At 32.1% G+C, this 16229-nt stretch overlaps 1 protein-coding gene across 1 annotated transcript in view; it reads left to right on the top strand.

Annotated features, from left to right (window-relative positions):
• LOC129975841 (uncharacterized) overlaps positions 1-13049 on the top strand; it is a 92103-nt gene extending 79054 nt beyond the window's left edge. Inside the window, exons 39-43 of the mRNA XM_056089081.1 lie at positions 355-677; positions 3268-3385; positions 5495-5748; positions 8610-8781; positions 11244-13049. Coding sequence (XP_055945056.1) covers positions 355-677; positions 3268-3385; positions 5495-5748; positions 8610-8781; positions 11244-12718 — 2342 coding nt within the window. The 3' untranslated portion in view covers positions 12719-13049. The remainder of the gene's footprint in view (positions 1-354; positions 678-3267; positions 3386-5494; positions 5749-8609; positions 8782-11243) is intronic.
• Positions 13050-16229: the final 3180 nt, after the last annotated feature.

Here is a 16229-nt window from a genome sequence, read left to right on the forward strand (position 1 = left end):
AACTGAAAAATTAACTTTTTGTAACTTTAAAGTGGTATAAAAGCAATTTTAAGCTGTAATATTTTTGGAAGTTACGGTGTGAAAATGTAAAATTTGCTTAATTTTAAATTAATTATTATAATAATTATTATCAAATGTTATTAATAATTATAAATTAATTATTAATTATTATTTTAAATTAATCACAAATTTTAAGGAAATTCTGTTTAAAAATCCTACTTTTTATTCCTGCAATCCAAATATATATATATGCCAAACATCGTAGCTCTATGTGTTTAACAATTTGGTTTTTAGATTGAAAAAAAAATCTGATTATTAGTAAAATTAGAAATTACAATTAAAAATTTGTTATAGAAGCTTCAAAGAAGAAACTGTCCACAGTTTCCAGACCAGGATCTGCACATTCTGGAACAACTTTGATTTTGGATGACATTTCTCAAGAAGATGAATCCCGTCGTGAAAATCGTTTTGGGGCCCAAAAGAAAAAGAAGAAGAAGTTCTTGTTTCCCTGGTGGTGTCGAATTATTGCTTGGCTTTTGGCGGTTGCCAGCATTGTCGTTTCGTGCTTCTTCCTGTGGGCTTATGGTGTGCAGTTTGGAGACGAGAAAACCAAAAAATGGATAACATCACTCCTGATCTCATTCTTCAGCTCAATTTTGATCACTCAGCCTATTAAGGTAAGAATACTTTTTTCCCTTTGTATGTTCAAAACCAAAGTAGTGTAATCAAGAAAAACAAATCAATCGTGGATTCATTCCAAAGTGTTATGAATCTATAATATTGCTTTTCCTGCAAATAGTTGCCTAGAAGGAAAGAGAAGTTTACAGATATTTTAATAGCTGCTGCATGATTTTCCGATATTAAAGACCATTTTGTCAATTATTTGGCGACTTGGTAATGAATTTTGGTTAAAAAAAATAATAAATAAATAAATAAATAAAAGCATCTGAAAGAGTGATGATGTATCTACGCTCCTAAAACATATTATCCTTCTAAAATATATTATCTTTTTAGAAGATTCTTTGCCCTGTTGTTAAAACTATAAATGTCTGAGAGACCCCTTGAGTCAGTAATAGAATCATGAGAATAGTTGTTGATCGAATTCTCTCTTAGGCATGTTAATCTCTAGTGATCTATGTATGTTGTTGCAGTTGTTTCATAACGATTCGCTGCATGGGTGTTTCTTATGATGTCTACAAGTGATGTTTTGTGTATACTTCATTTTTTGTGACTCATTGTTCATGCTGAATAAAGCATCTTTATCTATTATTGAGCATACTTGACTTTTCATCATACACACTGGACAATTCTTTCTCCCCATAACGATATATTTATGAAAACAATAGTTCAAAAATGCAAAAAGACAGGAGCAGATTTTCAATTAGGCGGCTATCTAGAGTCACTTTTAGATTAGGTAAAAAAAGATTATTAAATAAAATAAATTGCTTTTAATTGTTTAAAATGTATTTGAATAGTAATTATTTAACTGCTTATGCAAAATGAATTTGAAAAGTTTTGCAAATAATAATTTTTAATTTTATATTTGTTTAATATGATGATGTAACGTTTTTATTTGTAAGAAACTAATAACTGTGATTTATTTTCAAGATTTTTCACTTTAGCCATTTCTGCCATGTAAAACATATTAAACAAATAAATAAAAACGTGTATATCTTAACAAAGTTACTAAAATGAAAAAAATTAAGCTGAAATATATTATTAAATTTTGATTAAGTTGAACATTCTTTTTTAAATATGAAACCAGATCACTGGAAATTGAGACAGTGGACTCATAATGTGCATTGTCTAGAATGAGAAATGTTAAATCTGCCTCTGCATCAAGGTAGATGGATGCAGTTTCACATGGGGTTATGTATGGTGCTTAACATCATTTAAAGTGCTTAAAAACTTTTATTTTTAATGATTTTTATATAAGGATCTTAAATTTATACAGACGCTTATTTCAGTTTCTGGTGATTTTTAAAAAATAGAATTGGTCCCAACATTAAATCTGCCAAATTGTATGAACTTATTGTCTTTATGTTGCATGGTCATTCAGGGAAAAGTTTTCCCAGAGATTTTATTCTCGGGATGGAATCGAGAGAAGTTTTAAGATAACAAAAATGCCTTCTCTCTTCGGTCTCGAAACTGCTAAAAAATTATGTTCTTATATAATGATATTTTAAACTCTTAATTTAATCCAAATTAATTTCCAAAACTTTATCTTAATTTAGCCCTTCCTAACTTCATTCTAAAATATTCTCTTATTTCGTGATCCAATTCCACTTTCGGTTTAATTAATCCCTTTGTAAAAATAATGCGCCATCAGTACTACGTATTAAATGAAAGTGATACTTTTACCCTTCAAAAGGTGTCAAAGGTTACATGTGTATTGAGTTGGCGCCTGGCCAGAAATCCAATGTTATATAAGGCAAGTCATCATCTGTTCGTACCTTTTTTCGCTCTTCTTACTTCTGTTTTGTGGCACGCTGCGTTTTCTTGTATATAATCATGCCTGCCACTCGGAATAGAATAAAACGTAATTAAAAATACCAAGTCTCTTCATTGTTTCGAACCTGCATTCTACTTCAATCAAAATATGTTACATATTATTTTGCCGACAGGATAAAAAAATCTAACACACACACACACACACACACATGCATAATAGTAAAGCACTGATGAAGTGCACACAAAAATAATGCAGTAAACAACAGCATACAAGTAGGAAATCACTATTCAATATACGTAACCGTACTGAGTGTTTAGAGAGAACTCGCTTGAGATCAACACTCCAAACGGAGAATTTGCTTAACTACTTTTGTCTTGACTTGACTTCCATCTCCATGCCTTCGATTTTATAGCTTCCATGACACATCATCGAATGTTCTGGAACGTACGTTTGAACTCGAGTAATGGAGACATCGCCAAAACTCTCGAATTTCGAGTAATTTTTGTCGTTAAGCCAAATGATCGCTAAGTTTGTCGCCAAGGCCGGAGTTTCATTTACCTAACATCCATTCAGTAACCATTAAAATATCTGTAAAATCTGTTCCTTACCATGAAACTAACAGCGCAGGGAAGCGATATTACAGGTTCGTAACAAAATAAAGTTTTGTGTGCAATTTTTAAAGTGTTTTTTCTTTTTTCTTTCATTTGATTGAATCGCGATATTGTATGACTAGAAAAACAATAAAGAAAATAAGAAAAGTACCTAATACAAACACTTTTTGAACCTTAAAATATCTGATAAATTAAAAATTTTAGGTGTTCTTGGTTGCCATGTTCTTCTCTGCCATCTTTAAAACTGTGGACACTGAAGAAGAGGAAGATGAGGACGAGGAGCCGCCAGAGCTTGCTTCTGATGAAGAGTGGCTACACAAAGGTGAAGTATACTCCATTTCATTCCATCTGCTGTATCATTTCAGTGTTTTAGAATAATTTATTCCCAATAATTCGAAATAAGACCGGTGTGAAAATCATAAATTAATTTAACTTAAAATTTCGTTTAAGATAAGTGACCATGGGAAAAGTTTTTTGAAAAACGTTCGAAAACATTTTTTTATGCAAATATTCAAAAATATATGTAACCAAAATTTTCCAATTAAGTGATTTTTTTTTTTGTTATTACTAAAAAGAGGTATAAAGCAAAAAATTTTAAAGGTTTGTTAAATTGTTTGCTTAAAGCTTAAGAAATATATTACCTAGTTCTTGAATTTAAAAAATAAGTTGTATTTTTATCAATTTTTTTAAACATTGGGTTTCAACTGCTAAATAACGCGAGAATTTAAATCCCCCCCCCCTTCGTTGTGAAATACTAAAACAACTATAAAATATTTCTAAATGAATAGATTACTTATTCAATAGTTCAGGAGTTGCCTAATATATTGAGAAACCTTCACCATAATACAATAGTTTGTTAATTAATGATTGTTAACATCATTATTCATATTCATTTGTAATTTGTCTTGACGAGTCTATACATTACTTGGAGAATCCTTGTTTTGTAAATCTGCATTAAAAGTGCACTAATTGTTTGATGTGAAAGCCTTTGTTTTATTGAATATGTGGTGAAAGCTTATAAGCCAGTTAACAGCTACGCTACCCGAGCAATTGCTTTTGCTTTGATCATGTTATTGGACTGCGAACCACAAGGTCCCAGGTTCTATCCTCGCGTATATCATTCCGCCACAAATACATGGAGTTAAGAAACATTTTGGGTTGATGTAGCCTCTTCTATATTATCATCAATTCATACGAATCACTTGGTTTTTAATCATAACGAAACTTCTTTATCTATAACCATGAAGAAACTTAAACTAAAAGTATTAGTTCTCAAAAGTACAAAATTATCAATGAAAAATTCGTCTGTAAGGCTTAAGCCTTATTTGTGGAGAAAGCATCTTTCTCAAATGCCTAGTGACATATTCTGATCTCTTTATATTGAATAGATATATATACGAAATTTTTATATCTATCCTATTGAAGGAAGAGTGTCAATCTGTATATCTAAATTTTTTATATTTTTTTTCTCTGAAAAGTAACCATCTTTGTCTGAATAACTGTTTTTAATTTTCTCGTATACATTATATAGAGAAAAGATAGTAATCATCGAAAATTTCGAATTCGATATTTTTTATAAATCTCCATGTTTTAAACCTCCCTGAGGTTGAAAAGCACATTTTTGAAAAAGTCCGTCTGACTGTCTGTGATAAAGATAGCTAAAAATATGCTTTTAGCTAGACAAATGAAATTTGGTGTACAGTCTTTACATCAAATTTGTTGATTTCTATCAAATTTTGAGCAAAATGCACTCAAATGTAATCTTCTCGCATGTTGGAATATAATTTAACACGATAATTAAAAAACGAAGAGAGCCACATAGATAAAAAATGAGCATGCAGAATTAATATTTGTATTATAGGCACTTTTCAAATTTTGAACCAAATTCAACATGCGCTTGTACTTTTAGAAACATGTAAAGGCGATAACAGTGGCTTAAATATATAAATATTTTATGGAATTTTGTAACTACAAGTGTAGTTTTGTACCAAATTTTTGTTTTAATCTGGGAAAACGTGTCTAAAACACAAATTCGATTTTCGGGTACCATTAACCGTATGCCAGCGACCGATTATCAAAAAATGCACTAATTAAAAAAAAAAAATCTCAGTTAAAGCGGAAAAATAGTATTTCCTAACCGTTGCACACTAGTGCTATGCAAGGCATTCTCTGAGATAACAAACATCTTTATTAAATAATGGCGAGAAAATTTTGGAGAGACCACTGTCTCTAGTTAAAAAAAGGAATGAAGATTTAATAATAAATTTAGAGTATTTTCTTTATACAAGAATGTAAGTAAAACAATTAACATGTAAAGCGAAAGACAGCATTTCGTAAATTGATCAGTTCCTTAATTTGTTTTTTTATAAAATTTCAATTTGTTTAAATTTTAACATTACAATTTTTGTATCTTTTTAATTTTGTTTTCCAGAACCAGAAACGAAAGATGACAAGAAGAAGTTACTGTACAAACCGGCGGATATGGCGAAGATGGAATGGGCGAAACTAGAAAGATTAAAAGAAATGCAAATGACAGCCATACTGAAAGAGATTTTCTCCTACTGCTTCTTCATCTGGATTCTAACCGTTCTCAGTTATGGCAATCGAGATCCCAGTGCCTATTATTTGAGACAAAACTTGAAAGACACTTTTATTAAAGAAGGCGCAGACGACGGCTTTATGGCGGTGAGTTTTAGTCCATTGTTTAACCCTCTCGTTCTTAAGATCTTTCAAATTTAGCTACTTTGGATTACTCGAACACTCGAGTTTCCTCTGTAAAAGATTTAAAAACAAATATCTTAGGAACATTGCATGAACCTTGGATAATCATTTCATCACACTTAATGAAAGGGGAAGAAATTTCTCACTGATATCCAGACATCCTGGGCATGTGTTGTTGCTTCATTGTACGGGCATTTCGAGTCTTTCAGTACTCATAGAGTTAAGTTACTATCATATTTTGCTTGGGGTTGGTAAGACTGTATCGAGAATAATTAACATCTTCTATCTTCGACTCTAATGATTTGTCATTTTAAAGGCAATCAAGATTTTTACAGATTTAAAGAACACTCTTTTCAAGAGTAGTAATATATACACATGTATACATTGTGCATAGCAATTTTTTGTTTCTGTATTTTTATTTTCATTTTTGTATTTGTCTTATCCCTTTCTTAAATATCTGTTTTCATTTTTGCAGCCTTATTTTGCTAATAATTTTATTGTTATTATAATTTCCTGAATTTTGTTATCATAAACAGACAATATGTCTGCTTAAGTAGAATAGTTTAAATTTCTCTTTGATAGTTTGTTTACAAAACCACTGTCATTTCTCACTTGAAATTCAAGAGTCTCATTGCTCTCAGTTTTGTTTATCTAATGTTAAAATCTCCTTGGGCGATAATCTCCGCGATGGATAGTACAGGAGCATCTTCTGATGTCTCTCCCATTTTATGTTCATTACGCTGTTTAAATAACCAATAGGTTATAGTTGCAGGGCATGCAGCGGGGTTATGTTATGTTTCGAGATGAAATAATTGTGGGGATTCCGTTTTTGATTGGAAAATTTCACCTGCCTAAAATACTGTTTCGAAATTTCTGGGGTTCGTTTGGATAGTGGGAGTTATATGGTGCGGAAAACACTCAATCAGCAGGTGGCAGTAGAAAAAGAAACAACGACGTTTATTTACACGAAGACACACAGGACAGCACAAAGACGACAACTATATACAGCACAGAAGACGATTGTCTTCAGCCGAGACGTGCAGCATACAACAAGACTCTACTGCAGACAGTAGCGCACAGCTTGGTTCAGCACTAGCTTGACTCCGTCGCTGCTCTGCTAATCCCTGGAAGACCAGTTCTTCATCATCGATTCTGACTACTCCTGGTTCACGACGACTGCCCGGCAGCTGCAGCTCCTTTTATAGACGGGGCTAGAAGCCTCTCAACCAATCAGGAACGTTCGAGGCGTATCTCGGTACCTACTGGACGGATCGGGAAAATTCTCGATGTTTCGGGTATAATCTATTTTGGCGCCAAAGTCGCCAAGTTTGTCGCCAAGCTCTGGGACCTCCTATGCTGGGAAGCTGCATCACAGATTCGTAGCAATACCAAGGAAACATTGATAAAATGGAAAGCAATCTGTTATGTCAGAAGTATTTCTGTAATCATTTTTACTTATGAATATTAAGGGATCCCCCCTCCCCCTCCGAAAAAAATAAATTTGGTCCTTTAAACGTTTTTGTCACTGTAATAAAAATTGCAACCCATTTTAGAGACCTTGATCTATATGGAAAATATATTTTATTTATATGTGTATATTGGTATCCACTGCTATTCAAGCTCAATAATAAAATTATAAACCTTTGGAAATAAGCATTAAACATCCAATTGAAAAAATGCTTTAAGCGATAGAATAGAATTATATTTTGTGTTGTTTCAATCTAAATGCTTTACTTACAAGTCTAAAATTTTTTACATTCCTATTGTCTAATTATTCAAATTTATTTCATATGGTCTAATTTATTTAAACATTTCAAAACAGTTTTTTTTTTCTCCTAATCTTATTACATTAGTTCGATATTTCTTATCTTAAGCTTTCCAGTTTTGTAATCCTATCATTTAATTAAAATTCTTACCAGAAAAAAATCGTTCCATCTTCCTTGAATCAAAACTGACGAGTTATGAAGTTTATAAATATCGTTATTTTAGATAATTCTAGTTCATTTCAATGACTACTGCAAGGAAGATCATCCAATCAGCGGTCTTCGTTTTCTTGAAGTAGCCGCTGATTGGTCTAGAGTAATAAAATTCAAAGCTCCATAAATCGGTCAATTCTAAATGCAGATGATTGAGACTGTTTTTGTTTTATTTTTAGTGCATCAAAATTATTTCATTAAATATGATTAATACAATCCGGTTGTATAAAAATTTAGATTTCGTAATTTTTTCTTGACTGAAGTAGCATAAAATACTGAAGTGTATTCCAATCTTTACAGGCTTAGAAATTAGCCAATGCATCAAAATCAGATTCGACACACTGTATATTTCTTTCGAGGAGATGAAACAGTAATTAATGATATGTAAAAAAATTTGATTGTAACATAGGGATCAATGACGATTTTCTTAGTTTTGCTTATTGAAAATTCCGAAAAAAATGTATATTTGCAAGTTTTTTTATTCTATGCAAGATCGAGATAATGGCTGAATTTATATATAAATATATATATATAAATAAGAATGTTGTAAACGTTTATATATATATATATATATATATATATATATATATATATATATATATATATATATATATATATATATATATATATATATATATATATATATATATAATATAAAACAATATTACCGATTAAACACTTTCTTATGGTTCATTTCAAATGTGAGATTTTTTCATAATCTATTTCAATTATATGGAAAAAAAAATTAAATATTAATACAATTAAAATAGACGGAATAAAGATTACTCATTTTTCATACCAAAATATCTGCTTTAGTTTACAAACTGTTAATTAATTTTTTATTTGCAGGTAACTACCACAGCAGACTTCTATAAATGGACAAGAAATATCTTGATACCAGAATTAATTGTTGGCAAATGGTACAATGGTGACCAACCTTTTGGGCTCCGAGGCTTTTTGAATGACAGAGTGAACAGAATCATGGGATATGGAATGCTTCGGCAAGTCCGAATCAAAGAAAGTAAGTTCGATGTCTTTGTTTTATTTCCTGGAAAAGATATTTATTGTTTATCTTTATTTATTTATTTCTGTGGAAGGGGGAAGTTGTTGTATCTTCAAATTCTTAATCTTTCGTGTTGATATTTATGCACTACCAGTTAACTATTAGCATTCACTTCAGATTATTGAGTCTAATCATCTTATAGTTAGCTTTACTGCTTTTACTATTCAAGGTCGTTTCATTCAATGATCTAATTGAGTCACAGTCCGGTAATGCCATTTATTTAAGGAGGCCTATTGTCCATTCTTGGATTCGAAAACCCTCTGCGCTTTTGTGCATGTATCAGGATGCATTTATTTAGTCAAAATAGGGATGAGAGGAAAGATAAAAAGATGAGATATTTATATTAGTAATAAAGTGAACTCGGATTGTATAGAACTTAGGAGGTATAAAAATTGCGGATAACTCGTAATATTGTCGGGAAAAGATACCTATTCACAATAAAATAATTTTAGAACAATTTGTAATCACAGTAAGGGGCTGAAACATTAAATAATTATGAATACATGAAAGATTTCTGCACTTAATTTTTTTTGTGTAAAATAATACTTTTTTATGTTAAAAACACTTTTTAAAAATTTACTATTGAATTTTTTATAACATTTTGAAATCAATCTGCAATAAAAAAAAGATTACTTTTATTGCTGATTCTAATAAAAAATTGTCCCCACATTCTTTCTCTACAAAGATAGCAACCCATTGTACCCCTATCCCTTGTTATTGAATTCAAATCATAGATGGCTCAATAATCTTTCAACTATTAAAGCTGCTTTAAAAAACCGAATTGTTGCAAAAATAGTATTTTGAATTTTGCTTCGAAGTCCATTTTTCCTTAAATGCCACTGATTTTTATGTTTGCATTATATGCGTTTTAAATTTATTTTACATCTTGAAATGCCATTTTCTCAAATTCTAAATATCGGTAGAATTGTCTTACAAAACACCTCATAAATTAAAATCTAATGTATGTATTTTTTTTCAAATTTGATATAACAATTTCTTAATATGGTCTGCAGTTCCTGAATTGGAAAATAAGTCATCTGCTCATTCAGAAATACTCTATAATTGTTTTAATACTTCACCATACGTTAAAAAAGAGAGAGAGAAAAGAAAATTTCGTGTTATTTATGAGTCAAACCTCAATATTTTAAAGGGTGTATAAAAAATGTAGCTTATTATTTTTTTTAAGTTTAGGAACTGGGTAATATAATTATTCAGCTATATATAAAATTTTTAACATATCATTTGATAAACTTCTAAACTAGAAGATTATATCTCTTTTTAGACCCCCCCCCCCCGCCCAATCTTTATCATTTAACTGGTATATTTTGGTTTCATGGATATACCAATCTTTTTTTATGCAAAAATTCAAAAATATAACCATTTTATTGCGGTTATTTAAAAAAATAAATCCTGAACGTAATTGCTTGCTGTTTAATGTGAAGAATTAGTAATCTAAAGCTAGAAAAGATCGATCAGGGTCAAGGCTCGTTTCATTGACGATTCAAATTTAAAACGTGATGTTTTTCTTTCGTTTTTAAAGTAGCAATCAGGTTTTATCCAATATTTTCGCTTTTGAAAATCTTAATTGCAAGTAAAATTGATTAAACTTATTTAAAAATAAACTACCCGTTTTCAGCGACCAACCCCTCACCCATTTATTATATTAATAACAACTAACCAATTTAGTAATGTCGACCAACTATGATGGATTATATCCTATCACACCAAATGAAGGTACAATTTTAAATTATATTTGCATGGTAAAAAAAAAAAAAAAAAAAAAAAAAGAGGAATATTTTGATTGGCTAACTATACACATAAAAAAACGAAATTGGCATAATCGGCCCAGTTGTTAAAATTGTCAGGGTTTTATTGAGATTTCTCACGAAACTTTGGGGGAAGGTGGTCAAACGATTATTGATAACGGTCTAGACATCATGAAGAGCTTAAATGGGTTGTGGCTCAAGGAACGATGACTTTTTTTTCTCATATATAATATACATTAAAATGTTTTTGTAAGATCTCATTTGAAATATAAATGAATGACAGTGGTTGTGGCTGGAAAACTCTGTCTTGAGTCCCCCCCCCCCTTTTAAGAATGTACAGTAAAATAATGTTTTTGAGATTTATATCCGTAATGAAGGGATGAGCGGCAATCACTAATGATGCATCTAGACTTCATGAGCTTTTATACGAAATAACCACTGTCGAAATCGGATTAATAAGGCTACGGGGAGAGGAGTTCGTTTATTTTCCTGGTTATTTTAAATATAAATGGTTGTCAGCTGTATTTCATAATTAATGATTGTATTACTTCATGAATTGTATTTATAACGTGAATAAGTCTTTTTTAAAATGAAAATAAGATGATATCCTCGATGACTATTAAAGATTTCCATTCATTTAATTATATGTTACAGGGTCTTGTAATGTGGATAAGCGAGTGAAAAGCCTGACGGAAGTCTGCCGATCCCATTCCAACCTCATTTTTGAAGATAAAAAGAGTTATGAACCTGGGTGGAAAGTCGAGGCCCAGAACGATACAAATGATGAATATCGATACAGAACGTCAAAAGAACTGAATGGTTTACCTTTCTGGGCTATTAGGGATGTGTACGGTGGGGGAGGTTACGTCTTTCCATTGCGCGGCACGCCAGAAAAACTAAAAGAAGAAGTGTTCCGCTTGGAAAAAAGTGATTGGATTGACGAACGAACCAGAGCCGTCTTTGCAGAATTCTCAGTCTACAATGCACAAGTGAATTTGTTCGGTGTCATGACGATAGTTGCAGAATTTCTGCCCGGTGGAGGCGTTGTTCCATTCTACCGCCTCGAAGTTATTCGGCTCATGAGATATCACCAAGGTTTTGGGGCATTTGTCTTAGCTTGCGAGTTAGGCTATGTCATATTCACTTTGTATTTCTTGTATCGAGAATATAAAAAATTCAGAATGGAAGGCAGAGATTATTTCAAAGCGTATTGGAATTTGGCAGAAGTTATGGTTATTGGTCTGTCCATCAGTGCCATAGTGTTCTATTCCTATAGGATGCTGGTCACTAGAAAGATCTTGAGCACCTTTGAGAAAACACACGGTAATGGTTATATCAAGATGCAGTTTGTGGCATCGGTTGATGAAGTTTTCGGCTTCCTGGTCGCTTTCTTAATGTTTATTGCCATCTTGAAGTTCATCAAGTTGGTGAGGTTCAACAAAAGAATGGGCATCCTGTTCAGCACACTTGCCTTGTGCGCCAAAGATCTGAAATCGTTCTTTGTCGTTTTTGGCGTCATCTACCTCGCCTTTGTCCAGTTTTTCTACCTCGTGTTTGGCGTTACGATGCGAGAATTTTCATCTTTTGTCACTGCTGCCGAAACGACGTTCGCCATCATGAATGGTGGCGGCTTCGATTTCGACGAAATGTGCCTTGCCGCACCGATACTGGGTCCTTTGTCGTTCTTTGTCTTCTGCCTGATAACGACGATCATACTGCTGAACATCTTCGTCACTCTAATCCTGAGCTCATTCCAGGATGTCAAAGAGGACATCGGAAAACAGGCCAACGACTACGAAATCGTCGACTTCATGTGGAAGAAGTTGAAAGGATTCTTTTTCATCTTCGATGATGACAAACCCAAGAATGATGACGACTTCGATAATGATGTCAAGCCCATCTTCAGGCTTTCGGCGAATGATGACAAGATACAGGATTTCCCAGAGAAAGTGGACAGGCTCCTTAATCACATAAATTCGTTCTACTTTGATGGGCAGCTGGATCTGAATAGCAAGAAGGCTCTGAAAAGTCTCTACAAGAAAGATGACGATAACGATTACGATTTTGGAATGACAAAGGGCAACGCAAAATCGGATAAGATGTCTTTTATGAGTTGGAATAATCGTTAAGGATTATTATTATTATTTCTTTTTTTCCCCATGAAGCACCCTGAAGTATAGCTTTATCATAGGGAAGCATATTACTTGTTTCTGATATTTAGTATCACTGTTCAGTAATTTTTTTTCATGTGTAAATAAATAATTTATTTTTAATGAATTATTTAATTGTAAATAATTAGTTGTTCCAAAAAACTTTCTTTTGCATAGAAAAGATATGCTTTCACATTCCTTTAAAGGAAAAAAAATTCATATTTCAGTCTAATTTTTTGCGCTTTTATTTTACAGAATGAATTTGAGGACTTTATTTATTCAATTTCTAGATCAATATTCTACGCACAGTACAAACACCGATTTTAAACCTAGTTAGAGTTTTAAAACTGTTGATTATAAAAAATGATTCCATTTATTAGTTCCTCTGTAACATCAAGTTTTATTTGTTGTTGTTGATTCTAAATTCTATGTATAGATATGTTCTGTTTTTGGAGATATTAATCATCAAATAAAGTTGAATCTAATAGTTGTTTTTTTTTAACTTAATAATATAAGTGATGTTTTTCCATTACAACACATAAAATAACTGATTTTAAAAAAAGAAAGAAAAGCACTGATGATAATAAACAATTTATCTACATTACTTTTATGTTTTAAAGTCCTTTTGTCGCATATAGTACCGACGCTTAAAGAAGCATTTTTTGCTAAACTGAAGCCCTAGGAATTTCCCATCAAATGCAAAAAACATTTTTAAATAAATTTATTTTTAAATAGTTTTTATTTTTTTATTTTAATGTGTCGCTTTTTATTCCATCTTATACGAAATATAATGCAAAAAGAAAATTTTGTAATCGTCAAAAATTTTGACTGAGATTTTGATGTACTTTAAACCTTCCTTAGCCCTAAAAACAAATATCTGAAATTATGTCTGTATCAATACGATAACTGAATTAGCAGGGAGCGTGTTTCTGGAACTTTCTTCTATACTTCATAATAAGGGGGGGGGGACATCCATGTATCCTAAAAAAAATTTGGTTTTTCGAGCAAAGTCGGGAACGCCACGAGTGCTCAGTTTTTTACCTCCCACCTTCAGATTCCGCACATGAGCATTTTGTGCTTCGTAATATAACGAAGGAAGCCGAAACTACATTTTGAACACTTTTAAGCCCAAATGAAATCAAAGTTTGACACACAACTACAATCAATAAGATCACATGCCAAATTTAAGGTATCTAAGTCGTTGCTTTTTTTATATATATATTATCGCGTTTATATGCCTACGAAAATATAGAGATCAACTCTTTGTTAGATTTGATTCAAAATTTCATATGGATATGCTGTCTAGATTTTAAATTTGTTTACCAAATTTCACTAATCTAATTTTATGTTTTGTTGTAATTCTGTACTTGGAAAGACAGTTTTTCTATGGGTGGATTTCTTTCAAAATTTGATAGAAATCTCATAATTTCTATGTAAATTCGTCCTTCCGGTAAGTAAGTATCCGAAATTATTGAGGCCGTTAGGCAAAGCTCTGAAGCACCATTTGGAGAATTTCCCGAGGAAAAACTGAAATGTTATATATTTCCAATTATTGTTCAGAAGCCTATTAAAGTAATTATAAAAGGCTTGCCGGTCGACTATCCTATGACACATATCAAAGACGAAATATCAAATCAAGGATTACAAGTTGCCGCTCTGAAACAAGTCAAACATTCCAGAACAAAAAGGAGCCCCTGTTCTATATTTCAAGTTCGTCATCTAAAAACTAATGATATATCCACAATTTTCCATCCATCCTATTGGATACATTACTGACAAGTTCGAAATATATATTAGGAAACCAGTAGGTCAATGTTTCGCCTGTCAAAAATTCGGCCGTCTCAGTTTAGGATATTGTCACGTAGATACTTTAGTTTAAAACTCAATGACACACACAAGAGGTAGAGCTAAAGCAATTTATTATCTGAATTCGGAACTCAGAACGGAGAATACAGTGACTGACAGATCTTCTGCTTTTATTCAAGCAGAGAAAGTTCCAGAATACTCTTCTGGAGACAGTAAGAAAAGTCCAGAACACTTGTCTGGTAAACTAAAGAAATGTCCAGTATCTTCTGGAACATGAAATAAAGGAAAACACAAAATCAAGTATTTACATATACTATTAATCGCATTGTCTCTAGTGGGATTCGAACCCAGGTCTCTGAGCCTGGCCCAGTCCATCATGAGCCCAGTGCCATGACTATTCGGCCATGGAGATTCGACTGTCTTTCTTCAATGCGGCGATATAAACTCCAAGCACGCTGCGATTTTTGTGCAAAAGATCTTGATACCAGAAACTGTTCAAATATAGGCAAAGAAAACTTTTGTTCCCAAACGGGTTGACTATGATGGTTTTCATGCAGATTGATTTAGAGGTTGCCCAAAACGTCCAAAGATTAACTGCATTATAACTAAGGGAAAATAACGCTTCTGTCTTCATAAAAATTGAAACTTTAGCTGGTAAAAATTGATGCACAGAGATGGCGCCACAGGCTCTAATGATCAATCTATCGGGGGAGATGAACATTAAGGAAGAACTGCCCGCTTTCTTCAAATTCATGAAAGAAATTGAGAAAATCCTTATAAAAAATCCTAACATTAACACATTCACTGCCACTACTCACGCCTGATATCCAGGCCATCTATCTAATTAGATGACCCCTTCTTTGTTATCTTTTAACTGTAAAAGTGTCATCTAATAACATAGATGGTTTGGTAAAATTGCATATTATCTGCAACACACAGGTGCGTTTGCGGCAGTCAATGTGTTAACGAAGTATTATGAACATGCAGAAGACTTTCACTGACACAGCCTGAAAACTCTTCAACCTTGCGTTGGAGTTTACCGTCGACACCTAACTGCTCATCTTTCGACCCTTTTACCTGACTTCACATGGACATTTTCTCAGCCTCAAATTTATGATTACATTCTCTTCTTAATCCTTTTAATTCCTTTTATTAAAAAAAAAAAAAAAACTTAGTGCGGAAAATGCCCTTAACCTCCTCTCTCAAGAAATTCTCTGTACTAACAATGCTCAAAAAGATTTGTGGTACGCATGACCGGAAGCAAACTTAAGGAACAGAGACATGGGCTCTTCAGTCCGGGTTAATCCTATTAATATCCCACCATCTGAGCGGATTGTTGGGTAATTGTAATTATGCATTATTGCGCTATTAACCTTAGATTTCTTTAAATATTTTACACGTGGAGAAAGGAAATATTATTATTTACAAAATATCTTTAATGTATAATTATATAAAACAACTAATTTTTATATTTTACTCTAAGGGCACATTTTGCTTTTAATTTAACAGAAATATTAGTCTTTGAGATTATAAAATATTTGTTAAATATGATTCAAATAATAAATCATCATTGAGGTAAAAGAATTCAAAATGCTTAATTTCCTAAATGCAAACAATTATTATGTCATCAAAGAATAAACAGGAATTTATATCCTTCTTCAAAGATGCAGAATTTCCATTTTGC

The sequence above is a fragment of the Argiope bruennichi genome, chromosome 7 (genome assembly GCF_947563725.1).
Source record: "Argiope bruennichi chromosome 7, qqArgBrue1.1, whole genome shotgun sequence".
NCBI lineage: Eukaryota > Metazoa > Arthropoda > Arachnida > Araneae > Araneidae > Argiope > Argiope bruennichi.